The 15,210-nt window shown below is 59.4% G+C and overlaps 1 protein-coding gene across 4 annotated transcripts; it reads left to right on the top strand.

Moving 5' to 3' along the window:
• The first annotated feature begins 2,882 nt into the window (after nt 1–2,882).
• Nucleotides 2,883–7,120, top strand: fgf18a (fibroblast growth factor 18a). 4 transcript variants are annotated; one of them, XM_039775624.1, is made up of 5 exons: nt 2,883–3,189; nt 3,648–3,687; nt 4,730–4,907; nt 5,264–5,370; nt 6,419–7,115. In XM_039775624.1, exons 1-5 carry the CDS (start codon nt 3,158–3,160, stop codon nt 6,686–6,688), a joined length of 627 nt encoding a protein of 208 aa, XP_039631558.1. In that variant the 5' UTR covers nt 2,883–3,157; the 3' UTR covers nt 6,689–7,115. The 4 variants fall into 4 exon arrangements, with proteins under 4 accessions (XP_039631558.1, XP_039631557.1, XP_039631556.1 ...); XM_039775623.1 differs by having other exon boundaries at nt 4,727–4,907; XM_039775622.1 differs by lacking the exon at nt 2,883–3,189 and having other exon boundaries at nt 3,258–3,687; nt 6,419–7,120.
• The last annotated feature ends 8,090 nt before the right edge of the window (nt 7,121–15,210 follow it).

Below are 15,210 nucleotides of genomic sequence, written 5' to 3'. Positions count from 1 at the left end.
GGCGCTGGGCCAGAATGAAGGCTGCTGTCCCTGTGGGCGAGCTGGTATCTCGTACAGCACCTGCCACCGATGTGCTCCGTCAATGCCACGCACGACACGAGCAACGGCCACTCGGGAAACACTTCAAGGACCCGGACACACCAACAAGGCCAGCTTTGCAATTCTTGGACTGGCCAGGCTTGGGTCCACACGCCAGCAGCTCCAGAACGGACACTCGGCCCTCTCAAAGAACGCAGCCCACAGCACCGCTGTGGTGGTCAGGCCCATAAGTGGGGTCCCGTTGCCACTTTCCTTATGCCAGCCATTCAGAACACTCACTGCCTTTCTGAGCTTACTGGCGCCCTGCCCACCCCCTTCCACCTTCTGTTAGTCTCCTTGCAAGGCGCTATATACACCAAAGGAGTCGCCCGTCATTTTTATCAGCATCCTGGGGCACAGTGGCCACGTGCCCTTCGGTCCTCCCTGTGTGGCCATGCAGCTTCCGCAGGACACAAATGTCACCCAGGCCTGAATGTACTTGTGCCAAAATGTGACGGCAGGAATGACGAGAAGAGGACGGACACAAGGCCAGGACTGGGACCCCCGGCGAGGTGTGGCCCTCGAGTCACCCATGTCACACATCAGCCTGCTCTGACTGGAGCCTGAAGCTGGGCACCGCAGTGGCACGTCGTGTCCAGTAGGTGGCAGCCAGAGCTCTCTTCGTGTAATTCTGTCACAGCAGCTGTGAGATGCCAAAGCCTCAGCCTCAGCCTCACCAAGCGCAGTGGAAACGGAGCCTGGATGGGCAGCGAGAGTGCCAATGGAGTCACTCTGATGCCATCCCCGTGTGGTCAGCAATGGGCAGGTTTCCCTCCATTCGTCTTCTTCTTCTCCTTCCTGCCTCTCCTCCCTCAGATTTGGCCATTTTTCATGGCCTTCTCATTACCAGTGCCACAGTCTGTGTGGTCAGCCGGGGTCACAGCGCTCGTACATTGGCACATATACCAATGCTGGGTGGCGGCTGAGGTGATGAGGACTCGCCTGGGGTTGAACCCAAGGCTCCGGTGCCCATCGTGTCCTCCTTCTCAACTGCAGATGCCATGTGAAGTGGCACAGTCTCATAGAGCACCCTCCCTCTTCACAGTTACAAAGGTACACCGTGAGGTACAGACGAGGACTGGACTGGCAGCCTTGGCATTTAAAGTCCACTGTAGAAAGGGGGCTAAAACGGTTTGGCTGTGTAATGAAGCTCAAGGCCACGGGCACCACGATAAGAAAAGGACACTGCGGGGACTGACGAACACTTGACTCTCCTGTGGGGACATCACGCCAGGCCCTCCTCATCCTCAGCAAATAAAACACAAACCTGAACAACAAAGCCTGCTGGCGTCTGGCAAACCTCCAAGACTGGATGGTCGCCTGGCAGGTCACACCGTGGCACCAGACTGGCACATCATGTCAAGAATTACAACATAACCTCTGTGAGGAAGGGCACAGCAAGAACCCACCCTGGACAGGGTGCCAGTCCCACTCGGGGCCCACAGAGCCCCCGGTTTAGAGCCGCGCGGGGCACCAACAAGGACCAGCAGGCAGCTGCACGGGGGCGCCCCTGCCGCAAGCGTCCGTAAGTGACAGATTCGGACGCCGGACTCCCGCGATCTCACGTGGACGTTCTGCTGAACGCGTTCACGTTCACGGCTCCACTTTAACGGCCGCTCGGAGACGCCGGTGCACATCCGCCTGGCCGCCTGCCGCGGTGCTCTGTTGATTTTGGACTGTAGACCCGCCTGTCCCTCCGCCTGTCCGCCTGTCCCCTCCCTCCCTCCCTCCCCTCCCGTCCGTCTCTGCACTCGCTGGCTTTTTTTTTTTTTTTTTTTTTTCTTCTTTTTTTTTTTTTTTTTCCCTCAACCCAAGAATGCTCCGAGAACAATTTGAAGGGAGTGGGAGCTGCGGCTTGCGCTTCCTGTGCCGGAGGAGGGGGCTGTCGGGCTGGCCGCTGTAAGGGCGCAGTGCTGCGGAGCTCCGCTGACGTGCTGCACGGAGAGCTGCACCGTGCGGGCAAGAGCGCAACACCCCGGGGCATCTTGCACGCCCTCGGGCTCGCCGACGAACTTGGACGACTGCACTTTGCCGAGCACCGCTGGCAGGGTGACAAGCACCTTGCGACTGAGAAACTCGCGCCCAGTCTGGGGGATGAGAGCCGCGCCGCTCGAGACTTAGAAGGCACCTGCTGATCGGACGGGCACTTTGTGCCAGAGACGCCGCCGGACCGACGGGCTAACAACACCTTGGCAAAAACTGAAGAGCTTGGACGGAATCGGGCAGAAGGACAATTTCGTGCGTCCTTGCCCAGCCCGATCCTTCCCCGGCCGGGGTGACACGTGCACCCTGCCTGCGGAGAGCCCTGCAGAAGCCCGCACTTGACGCACGCTGCGGCAGGGTGGTGGGGGGGGGAGCGCTGAACACACACATGTTTTTTCACCTCCGCCGTGCCTGTTGCTGAGACGGACTGACCGGAGCGCCCGTAGAAGGCAGTTTGCTTAGAGAGCTCCACACGCAGCCGAGCGGAGTGACGGCGGATCGCAAGCAGCCTTTTTTTTTTTTTTCCTTTTCTTTGTCACCCCCCCGCTTCCTGGCTAAACTTGGGATTGGGATTTCTCGTGGCACCTGCTGGCCGGAATCGGGCCATCCAAGGCGTCTGCTGCTGGCGCACCCTTGGTGGGAAGAAGACTCATGTCCTGTGCCCTTGTCGGACAGATGACCGCCGTCGCGTGCACGGGACAGAAATGAAAGACGACGTCTCAGCAATGACCCCGAAGCTGCGCACTGAGCGACCCTAGGGAGCAATCCTTTCCAAGTGACCTTTCCTGCCGGCAGAGCCCCCGAGCATCACCCTACCCCCAACTCCGCTCCTCCTTCTCCTCCTCCAGTGGCTGCTCCGGGGGAAGAGGTCAGCGCGTGAAAGAGCCGGCAGGCATCAGCCGCTGCCCGGACTGGACCGGGCCGATGAGCTCTCGTTGGACACTGGACACGGGAACACTAGCCGGGAGGCTCGCCATTGCACCCTGGACCAAAGTGCTTCAAAGTTATGTGAAAGTGCGTCGGCTCGGCAGCACAACTCCAGCGAAGTGAAGTGGACCGGACCTGCGCTCGCGAGGCGCTTCGGATCGGCGCAGCTATGCGGTCATTCCTGGCTGCGCTGACTTGGCTGTAAGAACTGGGCTTCCTTTTAAAGACGCGAATCGGTGCGCCAAGACAAACTGGGGTGGGGTGGGGTGGGGTGGGGGGCGGAGGGGCACTTGCGGCGTCGGGGTTCGGCCGCCGGACACTTGGAGGGTGCGCGAGGGAGGGCGCGTGCGCGTGCGCGCGCACGGCTGACAGATGGCGCAGTCGCCGCGCTTTTGAGCCCCGCGTCACCCCTCAGCTCTCCAGCGGTGCCGATTAAGAAATCCCAGGGCCGGTGCCAAAGGAAAATATGCGATAGGCTGGAGGAGCTGGCCGAGCCCACCGCCGAGTGATTTACACCTTTCAAGGGAGAACGGCTGTGTGTGTGTGTGTGTGTACTGAATGGACGAGGACGGGGGACGCGCGCCCTTGACACATGCCCACTCCTGTGGCACGCTGGCATGGCTCACGTGTAACTCCCCTCTTTTGTTGCCTTCCCTCAGGTGCGTGCAGACCCTGCTGATGCTGTTTGCGCCACTCCAGGTAAGCAGCCGCATCCTTAGCCCGCCTGGGGTCGAGGGCTGCAGGGAGGGCCCTGGGTGGGATGCCAGGGCTCAAGTCACGTGGAGAGCTTGAGCATCCCAGCCAGGTGTCTGGGCCGTGAGGTGGCGCTGCCACCTGCTGGGTGACTGGAATTGGGACCGTGCACATCTCTGCTTGAACCCACCGATGCGCTGTGCGTGGCTGGGTCGCATCGGGGCCTCTTTTGGGTGGGCCGTCTTGGCACGCAGGCCAGTATTAACGTGCCCGTGGCCAAGGTGATGAGGAGTTTCACGGCTGTGGGTCCATTTCTCTCCATTTTTGCCCTGACTGGCCCGTTGTCCCCGGCTTCCATTGCCACTCTCAGGTTTGATGGTGGCTGTGGGCACACTACACACAGGTTGGCAAAGCATGCCATCATGTTCTGGCTGAGCCATCGCTGGCTGCATGGTATTGGTGGGCTACTGACCTGCATTTTTGGGTCAGGAGCGGGCATGGGCACTGGTAGGGCGCAGTCAAGGGCCCGAGTCTGCACAATGAGTGGATGGAGGAAGGGTAAGAGTTAGAGGTAGGGTATGTGTGGTGGCATCATGGGTAGCATGGCACACGTCAGTGCTCTGTGAGGTCCATCACAGTTGGGAGCAATGCCTTGGTATGCCTGGCAGGGCCGGATTCAGACTTGATAAGAGACATGGGGCCCTTTAGAAGTCCAGGTATTCTACGTAAGTGCCAAATACGATTTGTCTGGGGGGTCCTACGCTATAACTTGTGTAGCTTTCACGTAAATCTTGGACGGCTTGCTGGGTCTCAAGTGGGCCGTGTGTGATCAGGGTTGACTGATAGCAGCTCGCCTGGCACTGCCAGATTGCTGGGTAACGGGACGACATGGAGCCTGTGCTAGGCCTGGCACAAAATGATCAGGGTCCTACTGCCACACGGCACCTCCCAAAGACGGGCCGCAGGATTGTAGGGGGTCACCTGGCACAGCTGCCCGCTGCTCTGCCACCGCGCCCTCCATCCGTCTCGTCTTCTCTCGTTGCAGCAGATCTTTGCAGAGGAGAGTGTGGACTTCCGAATTCATGTGGAGAACCAGACCCGGGCGCGGGACGACATGAGCAGGAAGCAGCTGCGCGTTTACCAGCTGTACAGCCGCACCAGCGGGAAGCACGTGCAGGTGCTGGGCAGGCGGATCAGCGCCCGTGGCGAGGACGGCGATAGATATGGTAAGTCAGTTGGCGGCTGGGGTGAGCGGCGCCCTGCCCCCCACCTCCGGGCAGCGCTGGAGAACCGATCGATGGGCGCCATTGATTTCTGTGCGCTCGCCTCTGGGCGGAGGGTGTGGCCGAGCGCGGCTGAGCTTATTGATCACGCTTGACCTCTGGTGACTCGGCCCGCGCTGCCTGTGCCCAGATGCCGTGTGCGACTGCTGGCGCCTGCTGTGGCAGGGGGGTGCTCATCTGGACGGGAGTGGCTTTATTCATGCCCTGTTCCTCCTAAACCTGCCAGGTGACCCGGCGGACAGCATGCCCATCTTGTGCCCCTAACCTTGCTCTCTCCCCCCCCCTTCTCTCTTCACAAGCCCAGCTCGTTGTGGAAACGGACACTTTTGGGAGTCAAGTGCGAATCAAGGGCAAGGAGACCGAATACTACCTGTGCATGAACCGGAGGGGCAAGCTGGTGGGCAAGGTAAGGGCACCAGTCACTGGGACAGAGCCACATGGCCACAGAGGGCTGGCAGAACGTGAGCAAAGGTTAAAAAGTGGGCACAGTTAGAGTAGGCAGAGCTCGGGCACTGTCAAGCACCGTGCAGCATGGCACAGAGGGGGACCAACAGATACGGGCAGACTGTGCAGCAGGAGGCATGAATGCAAAGCCTGGACTTTGTGATAGGAGGCAGGGCCTGGGTGGCAGGCGATGGGCAACATAAGCCACATCCCGAATGGCGAGACTTAGATGGGCTCGCGCCAGAGAAGTGACGATATGCCAGTCAGGGATCAATTGAAGTGTGGTCAGGGCAAAGGTCAGGGTGGGCGCTGCTTTGTGGGCTCGACTGTTGCATTGGCCCAGTGGCGCAGTGTGCAGAAAAGAGCAAAACCATCGGGTTCGTGGGCCAAATGAAGAAACCTCGGCATCGTGTTTCATGCCATCGTCAGGGTGCCACCAGGTACCATGTGACTGGTCATGCAAAGCATGAGCGAGGTGAAAATTGATGCCACGCACCAGTGGGGCCCGTGCCTGGGCAAGGTGCTTTCAGGTCTGCAGTGTGAGAAGCCTGGGCAGCAGGTTACCCAGTTGTGACTCTGTGGGACCGACGGGCGCCTAAATGTGAGCAGAGCAACTCCATTCTGTGGGCACAGGGGCCCGTCGACTGCTTAAATGTCAGCAGATGGTGCTCAGGTGCCAACGGTGCGCCCGAATGACAAGCGGGCTAAGTGTGAATTCTGAGCATCTACAGTAAGTTTAAAAACAACAACAACAACCCCCCGGCCGCGGGCATCGTGCCCTGTCTTGTACAGTGTGTACCCAGCTCTGAGTGTGGCCTAGACGTTGGCATCCAGACAAGCTGTTATTGGCAGGACACACAAGCCAAGAGAGGGGAGGGTGGTCTTGGGATGATATAGCACCTGTCACACCGAGAGCGAGCGCCGTCACGTGGCTGGCTGAGCCGGGAGGGGGCAGTGCCCGCTAGGTGGCAGCGATGGGGACGCTGACCTGCTGTGTCTTCTCTCCGCAGCTCAATGACAAAAGCAAGGAGTGCGTGTTTGTGGAGAAGCTCCTGGAGAACAACTACACGGCGCTCATCTCGGCCAAGTACTCGGGCTGGTACGTGGGCTTCACCAAGAAGGGGCGCCCGCGCAAAGGCCCACGGACGCAGGAGAACCAGCAGGACGTGCACTTCATGAAGCGCTACCCCAAGGGCGTGCCCCCCGACCCCCAGAGACCCTTCCGCTACACCACCGTCAACAAGCGGACTAAGCGCATTCGGCCCACCAGCCCCAGGTAGGGGGCGCCGCGCCCCGTGGTCACACCTGTACTGGTACGCACGCCAGCGCCCCTGGCGGATGGCTCCCAGGGCGCGGCCGGGCACCGAGGACGGAACATTTGGACTACGGCGCCCCCGGGAGGACGCCACCGACGTCGGACGGACAGTCGAGACTTGGGTTGGTTTGTTTCTTTGTTTTCCTTCGTTCCCGACAGACGGGGTCCGAGGTGGGCGACCCCGAGCCAAGCCGACAGGAAAGCTGCTACACGAGATGCCAGCGGGCCCGGGAGGGCCGGGATGCGACGGACACCTTGGCACGCACAAGGCGACTATTTATTTCTTCCTTCTCTGTGTATTGCAGACCCTTCACTTATTACTGCCTCATTAATAATAAAAAGTCCAAAACGCCAACCTGACGGGGCTGCTGGGAACGCATTGAAGCAATCGGGGCCGAATGCCCACCCGCCCGCCTGCTTGCTTGACGACGGTTGCTAGGCGAACGGCGTCTCCGATTTCACAAGACTTCCTGCGGCGCCTCGTTTTAGAGGCTGGGCGCGGACCCCGGGGTCACGGGGCAGTGAGAAGAGTCGACTAGGGGGTCCGAGAAGTCGGGCAGGAGGGCTCAGGGAGACTTGGTGTAACAGACAGACCTGGGGGTCCAACAAGTCAGCCAGGGAAGGTGTGTGGAGACCACAAACCCAGAACGGCGGGTCCGACCACCAAGAATGGGGGCACTTGGAGATCGAGGAGCGGGTGGGTCGGTGACAGAAACCCATGGGCCTTGCAAGGAGGGTCTCGGCCGTGGAGTTTGAGAAGCCGACGGGCATCGGAGGGACTGAGAGGGAAGTCGCCGGGAGAAAGCGGAGGGGGGCACAGGAGGTCGGCATAACAGGAACACCGCAGGGTCTCGCCAAGCTGCACGCCATTCCGGGAACGCGGCGCCCTCGGCTTTCAGGACGTCTTCAAAGGGAATTTGACAGACAAGACGAGGCCCCTAAAACGGCATCTGCCCGCGAGGCCCACCGCCGGCCGTCACACGACACATGCGTTGCAGCTGCCTTGGCGGGCGGCGCGGCCAGTGGCCTTGTGAGCCGAGACCACCTGCACGCTGCAGCTCCGTCGGGGTCTCCACACGGGCCGCCCGTTTGTGGTGCCACCTCGGATGGCGAGATCCCACTCGGCCCCCCACGCATGTGACAGGCGCGTTGGGGGGGGCCATCGGCATTCATGCTGTCATCTCTCAGTAATGAGGCGGGCACATCGGGAACATCTGAAACTCCTTAGGAGCTTCTCTGAGAACGCAGCTGTTTTAAGTCGGCCTGGCACTCGCTCACGGAGAAATTAACACCAGGAGGCAGAGAAGAAGATGACGAAGACGAAGAGCAGAGGCGAGCGCCAAATCAAAAGCAGAGGCCGTCCTCGCACGGCGGGCACACGCTGGGCACGCACACACACACACACTCAATCCAGGCACGCAAGTGCGTAAGTGACACAGGGCAGGTGGGCATGGGCAGAGAGTGCTCTTTAGGTGCCCGCTCCAGTCACAGAAGTGGTGGTGCAACCCCACAAGTGTAACGCGCTGAGGTGCCCACAGCTCTGACCCCATCAGCTCGGCTTGGGACTTTTGCTGTAACGAGTGCCAGGCACCCTGACAAGACATCGCTGATGGTGGCAGAGAGCTGGGGGCCGGAGGGGTGGCAGACATGTCACCGACGTGTCCAGTGGATGGACAGTCTGGCAGGATATGAAAAAGCCATGGTGGGCACTGCCAGGTCCACAGCAGACGTGCCTGCTGACCCAAGCCTAGTTTAGAGAGGAGAATGGCCACAATGCTTGGGCACCTGTGCCAGTTTCGGGGATTTGTCACCAATCAGCCACCTCCTTTCTTCACCTTTCCTGCCTCAAAACCCAAAGGCTGAGCCCATCCCGGTGGGCACCAAGTGGCAGAAAGTCGAGGAAGGACTCCAAAGGGGAGCAAAAACTGGGCATCCGCTAGGCACCAAATCAGCCATCTGACTGCACTTGTGAGCAGACAAGCCCCTCACGCCAGGGTGTTGGATGGGCACTGCAGCCAGAGTTCAAGGTGGCAGCTCCACCGGTTCAGCCCACGGTCAATCAGAGGGGGCTGGTTCTCCAGACTGGGCGATGCCAACTTGGCCTTTGGCCCGGAAAAGCTGTCACCAGTGGAGGGGGGTGGGTCATCTCCAGCTCCAGGTCACGTGTCCTAAATTGGCCCTCCCCCCATGTGGCTGGTGGGCCACTCTGAACTGCCACTTTAGCTCTTTTCACAAGAGGCAATTGGCACGATGCACACTTCACGCCACACAGCAGGAGCTCCGAGGGTTAGGGTTCGTTTGTGGCATCTGAGTGTGGACACTGGTAGGGCAACAGATATATCAAGTAGCAGTGGTAGTCTGGCATCCATTAGTCATGCCAGGAAGGACAGAGGGGGAGAGGGGACACAAGAGACATGGGCAGACCCTAACATGTGCCACCCTAATCAGATGGCCATCCACCACTCAAGGCAGCACCCAGGATCTTAATGGACATCTGCCCACCTCCCGACCCCAGAGGTTGACAGTATTCACCAGGCTGCCACTTCATCCCACTCCAGCGGTGGACACCAAAGTGCCCGCCCTTACCTCGCCAACTGTCCACCCTGGTGTCTTCTTCCTGACGTATATGCCTCCTCTTGTATTTCTGGTCCCTCCAGTCAGTCTGCCACTCCAGCTGCCCATCCGTTGAAGCGGTTTGGTGCCCCTTCTGGCCAGTCGACCAGGTGCCAGTCCATTGCAGGGCACTCACACTGACCAGCCAAGTGCGGGAGTCCCAGGCAATACCCGCCGTTTATGATGGTCTCTCAAAATGGAAGGATCTCATCATCCATTAAGTGGGTGGTCATCGTGCCCACTTGACCCTGGCACGACCGCGTCTGTGGTGGTTGCCACTTGACCATCAGGGTGGCTCTAGCATGGGACATGGGGGGCAGCTGGACTCTTCACTGACCACCCACTCTGCGTCCCATGGAGGCCATCGTCTACAGCAGAGTGGGGGTGGCATGCAGAGGACAAGGACATCAGCTGTGTGACAGAAGGGCACCTTACTGCGTACCTGGGTGTTGTTAATGAAGTAAATTAACAGAGTTAGGAGATGGTGCCAGGGGGCAAAAGCAATAAAAAGGCTCAACTGACTGGCACACCAGGGGGCAGAAACTGCAGGAAGAGGCAATAAAAAGGGTCCAGCCAAGAGGGGCACGTGAAAGGCGCTAGACAGGATGGGCGGATGTGAAGGGCACCGTATGATGGACCAGACGGTTACCCAGACAGGGAAGGCGCTATATGCCTGTCACACAGGTAGACTGATGGGGGTGCGGGCATCAGCTCTGTGAACACAAATGACCACCCAATCATTGGCAAGTGTGCCTGCAGTTGAACTTGATGCCATCGCTCCTTCGTTTTCGCCACCTGGTGCCCACATCCAGGCCAGCGCCTTTCAGCCTCACCGGCCGAGCGCTGCTAGCTCTTCTCGTGTCTTTTCTCAGAAGTTAACTGGCAGCACTCAGCTCGCTCAAAAGCAAACGGCTGTCCGGGGTGTTTGTGCCGGCCTGCGTCCCCCACCCGCGCGGGCAGCGGCTCGTTTCATGTGGCGGTCCATATGCCCAACACATGAGGGGTCCCGTAGGAGTGGGGTCCGTGCCAGCTCACATATCTGAGAGTTTTCATGGGATCGCCGAGTCCCATTCATCTGGCTGTCAACCCGGCCTTGGCGCCGCGCCACTCCTGGCAGCAGATGAAAACGCCACGGCTTGAAACGTTTCATCTTCTACCCCTGATGGGCCCGACGAGGGCCGGGTGACAGAGGACAGATGTGCCGGGGCATCGCTGGCTATGGCACCCAAAAGAGTGGCCGGAGGCATGCCCACTGCATGAGTGTCTGACCATGCATCGACAGAGGGCTGGCACAGGCACGGAGGGACACTGGAAGGGACCCAAATGTGATCTGGACCTGTCTGATCATGTGACACTGTGTACCGTGGCAGGCGCTGAGCCCGAGTGGGCGAAGAAGCCGTGGGAGTCAGCAAAGAGGGTACCGGGGTGAGGGCAGGAAGGATGGGTACGTGTGTGTGTGTGTACAGGAGAGTGGGCACAACGAGGACGGTGCGTGGGCCCTCCGGTGACACTCCCGTATGCCTACACTGGACCTGACCAAATTCAGCCCGCGGGCACCCTCACACAGAAGATGGCGAGTGAGCGGCAGGTGGCCTCCATCTGACCCAGCGTGCTCTCCGGGTGGGCGGCCGGCCGAGTCCGACAGAGGTAGTTTTGCCCCGCGGGGCAGCAATGGGGGTCTCGGTGCCGTCGGCTTCTCGTGCCAGAACAGCTCTGCGCTCCCAGGCTTTCCGTGTTTGCCGACAGCTGTTTGTTAAGAAGAACCAATTAGGCAACATCTGCCGAGCAAAAGCCAGCTGTTGGCACGCGGCGCTGACGGGCTCAGCGGAGGTTCAGAGTGGGGGGCGGCAAGCCCACCGGTGTCCCCGTCCACGACTCGCCTCCGCGGGGCCACTCGCGTCCCCCATCTCGGGGTCCCGTCCTGCCGGCGGCGCGCTGCGCGGGCCCGCTAATCCGATCCAGACGCCGCTGAATCCATGGAAAAAGCCTAACAAGTGCACTCGGCTCAGCCGGAGCCAGCGAGCCAGCGAGGAGAAGTCGACTTTGTTTATTCAGAGTCAAGCTTGGCCTTTTGTTGTGGCGAAGACCCCTTTTATTAGTTTGGAAAGAAGCGCGCGGCGTTCCGAATCCAAGAGCGCCCATTGGCTGGAAAAAGGCCTTCAGTTCAAAGCACGTCTGACGGCTTGGCAGGAGGGTTAGGGAGGGGAGGGGGGAGCCGGGCCAAGACGGCGGGACCCCCGCTTATCCGCGTCCGGTCCGGAGCAACTGGAGGTGGGGGTAGGGGGGTTCCGAGTTCCCACGGCAACAAGTGCTGACAAGACGTGGGACCTTCACACACGTGAGCTTCGGGGGCACCGCGAGTTCGAAGTGTTGGACAGGTCTGAGCAAGTGGCAGAATGAGGGGTGGGCAGACCTGTGGTCTGAACTTGGGATGGATGGGACGACATACAGCGGGCACCTGGGCTTGGCACGGGGCCGTTCACAATGCAACTGGACGAGCGAAGAGCTAAACGACCCGCGCCCAGGTTCAAGCCTTGGCGAGTGGCACCTAAATCAGCGGTCAAACGACACTGCGATGAGCCAACCCTTCATCAGTCAGCCTCTATCGCGCCTTTCACAAATGACACCATGGAGGGCACACGGCCCCTGTCTGGTTACATGTAGCAGGGGGGCGCAGGGCCTCCTTGCCAAGTGTGAAGAATGCTCAATGGCACCTGCCCACCCCCCACTTGAGCTCCAGGATGGCACAAGTCATGTGCCACCAGGGTGGCACCATCGGAGCACAACAGGGAGGGTCTTGCTGAGAGGGCACACACAAGTGGCATGTCACTGTGAGCAGCTGGTGGCCATGACATGCCCACTTACTGCCCTCACCGAGACGGCACAGGGACATGGTAGGCACATGCATAATGGGCACCAGGGCTGGGGTCAGAAAAGGACAGCTGGACAGACCGTCACACAAGTGCCATGTGGAGGCGCCCACCCACCAGTCATTTTCCTTCGTGGTGACTGCTGGCAGGTGGCACTCCTGTAATCTTTTATTCCCAAACGTCCAAAGGCACATACTTGTGTGCCCATCACCCCCCAGTAACTCTGGAGCACTGCTGGGCACCACCAATGAGACAAGTCTGTCATTCTATGGCCCCTGCTACAGTGGTGCCACTTTCTAGCCCCAGATGCCAAGCTGTGCTCTCCTGACCGACTGCTGATGCATTGGAAGGAGTGAGTGGCAGGGGCTCAAAAACCAAATGCCGCCTGGACAATATAGAGCCTTTTACCCGTGTACAGTCTTGGCACAGCACCCCGCCATCTCCCTCCTAGGACAGTGCCCCCATGTGGTGCCACCCAAGCTCTGGCTGCAGTCCTCCATCATTTAGGTGGCAGTGGCTGGCAAGTGCTCATGCTGAAAGGCGCTATACAACACGACCGCAGTGGCAAGTGTGGTTAAGGGCATCACCATGGCATCAGTACACCCGGATGAGGACCCCCCAAAGGTGAAGGTGCCCTGGACGCTGCCCACCACCAAACACTTGGTTATTAATTGAAAAGGCTGTGGCATTAGACAGCGCCGTTACATAGCGTAATTAAAATGTAGTTTTGTGGCAAGGTTGGCATGGCAACGGGCCTCCGAGAGGCGGCCCCCGAGCAGCTGGATCCTTTTAGGCGCATTCCTTTGCCAGGCTGTTCTCCAGATGATTGGCAGTTTGTTTTGTCACCTCATCTGGCCACGAGCACCGCTGCACATGTCAACTGGAGCGGGCAGTCGGGCACAGAGATCCACTTTCAAAGCACGTTGAGCGCCGCGTATAGCGCCTTTCACAGACCCCAGCCAACGGGCAGTACCGACCCCGCTCAACTATTTCACAGTCCCTCTCACGCTCTGCTGCCTGCTGGACTGGCACTGCCACCAGGTCCTGCCCCCCCTTCTGGCAGGTAAAAGGTCACCCAGTACTTCACTTACTGCCACTAGTAGCCCAAGGCTGCAAGGTGCCACTCGTGGCCTCTTCAAACACACATGGCACAGGTCAAGTGGCACCTGAAGGCCTTGCAAGACGCTGCCTACCGGGCTTCAGCTCACCATCAACGTCCACTGCCTTGTTGAGGCCCATACAGGCCCCAGCCTGGCATTAACACGCAGGAGGGTCTGCTAAGCTAGATGGCCAGGTCACCATGGCAGAGAATCCAAAAGGCCCAGCAATGTGCCCAAGGACGGCCGTAGAGCAGCCAAATTGGCAGAGGGCACCGCCCCACAAGCAGTGCCAGTCTGGCCGAGAGCGGCATGTGGGTCCAGCGCAGGTAATCCGAGCTAAGAGCCCGCCGTGTCGCACAGAAACCCCGACTTAGTGCTGGGAAAACATGCGAGGCGCGCGGGACGTCCTGTGAGCGCCAATTTGTCTCATCTGGTTACACTTAGGAGCGCCTTAGGAGTGTTCTCAATAAAGGGGTCCTGACGTCAGCGGGCGCTGCTGTGGCACCCCTCCAGCACAGGAGACCCTGCACCTGTAAGGCGCTATATCATTTAACGCATGGCAAGCCGCAGGGCACTTTGGGGGCCACCATACCCAACACACACACACACCCCTCCTCTCTATATAGCGCCTTCTGCAGCAACCATCAAGTGAAGATTTGACCACCATGCCCACTCCTGCCACCATAACTAAGTCAGGGACACACTGGCCTTGACGCACTGAGGCCACAAAATACGAGCCACTGAAATGGACTTCATGCCATCCTGGGGGTCAAACACATCCACACCATCATAAATGTGCCCAGAGGCTCATGGGAAGGAAGCTGCGGCTGGTGACCTCTGTGGTGCCCCCCTTTAAGCAAAGGGCTCTCTAGCCCAGGCACAGCACCGCAAATAGCACAAGCAGTGCCAACATCAGAGTATTTCTGGGATACCACCAAAAGGGTGCCCATACCAAGCAAATGCCTGGCAGCCACAACCACATAAGCCATCCATCTGATGGAAAATCGGCATCACTGGCACCGACAACACAGTAAGCCACGACACCCACTCTGTCAAGAGCGGTGGGCACTGCAGCTAAGAGCAACACCAGGGATACACCAACACTTTACCAAGTGCACTCAGACCCCTCAGGCCACCTTGCGCTGCTCTGACAGTGGTACCCTGTGCCCCTTGCCAGAGGAGCAGCCACCTACCAGCACGTGCTGAACCAAAAATAGGAGACATAACTGTGCCAGGGGCAGCAAGTGGAGGAGGAGGAAAGGGTAACAGCGTGGCGATAGCCTGGTAGGCACAAGTGGACATGGCTAATAAACAGTAAGACAGATACCTGCCAAGCTGGCATCAAGCATCCCTTGAAATGGGCAACCAGGAATCGAGAAGACTTGGATGAAAGATTGCAGAGGGTCAGCCCAGTTGGCACAGTCAGAAGGCCGTGAACCCAGGGGTGCCCGGCCTTGGAAGCCAAGTGGCACATGGCACTCTCATCGCGGCAGTCAAGACCAACTCGCTTCTCATTCTTAGACAATGGGTGGCATTGTGGCATGCCCCCTTTGGAGAGCAAGTGCCCTGTCTAGTCTTAGGGGCCGATCGTCACATGCCGAGTGTTGCCCAGTTACATTGGCATGTGTGCCAGGGTCAGCACTTGGCCTACCTTCTCTCCAAAGGGGTCCTCACAAAGCCCCAGGGCACACGGCGGTGTCACGCCCTGCACTTGTCTGTGCCCGTCAACAGCTCCTCGCATGGCACTCCTCCAGCGCTAATTCGCTTCAGATGCGCTGAATCGCCGTGTTTTTCGCTAAGTGCTCCTGACAGCAGCGTGGCACGCAGCGCGGTCTCGTCCGGGCTTCACGTGGATGCAAGTCTGGCAGCTGTGAGGCAAAGCAAACACACTGATTTGTGCCAGT

This window comes from Polypterus senegalus, chromosome 13, assembly GCF_016835505.1.
Source record: "Polypterus senegalus isolate Bchr_013 chromosome 13, ASM1683550v1, whole genome shotgun sequence".
NCBI lineage: Eukaryota > Metazoa > Chordata > Cladistia > Polypteriformes > Polypteridae > Polypterus > Polypterus senegalus.
The sequence above is the reverse complement of the archived record's forward strand: the minus strand, read 5'-3'. Positions and strand labels throughout refer to the sequence as shown.

What these genes read in the sequence shown, in the direction of transcription:
- fgf18a (XM_039775621.1), top strand. Translation starts at nt 3,547, where the DNA reads ATGGACGAGGACGGGGGACGCGCGCCCTTGACACATGCCCACTCCTGT. An exon ending in TGCTGTTTGCGCCACTCCAG is followed by an intron (nt 3,688 to 4,726) that starts GTAAGCAGCCGC and finishes CTCTCGTTGCAG; the next exon opens with CAGATCTTTGCAGAGGAGAG. An exon ending in CGAGGACGGCGATAGATATG is followed by an intron (nt 4,908 to 5,263) that starts GTAAGTCAGTTG and finishes TCTCTTCACAAG; the next exon opens with CCCAGCTCGTTGTGGAAACG.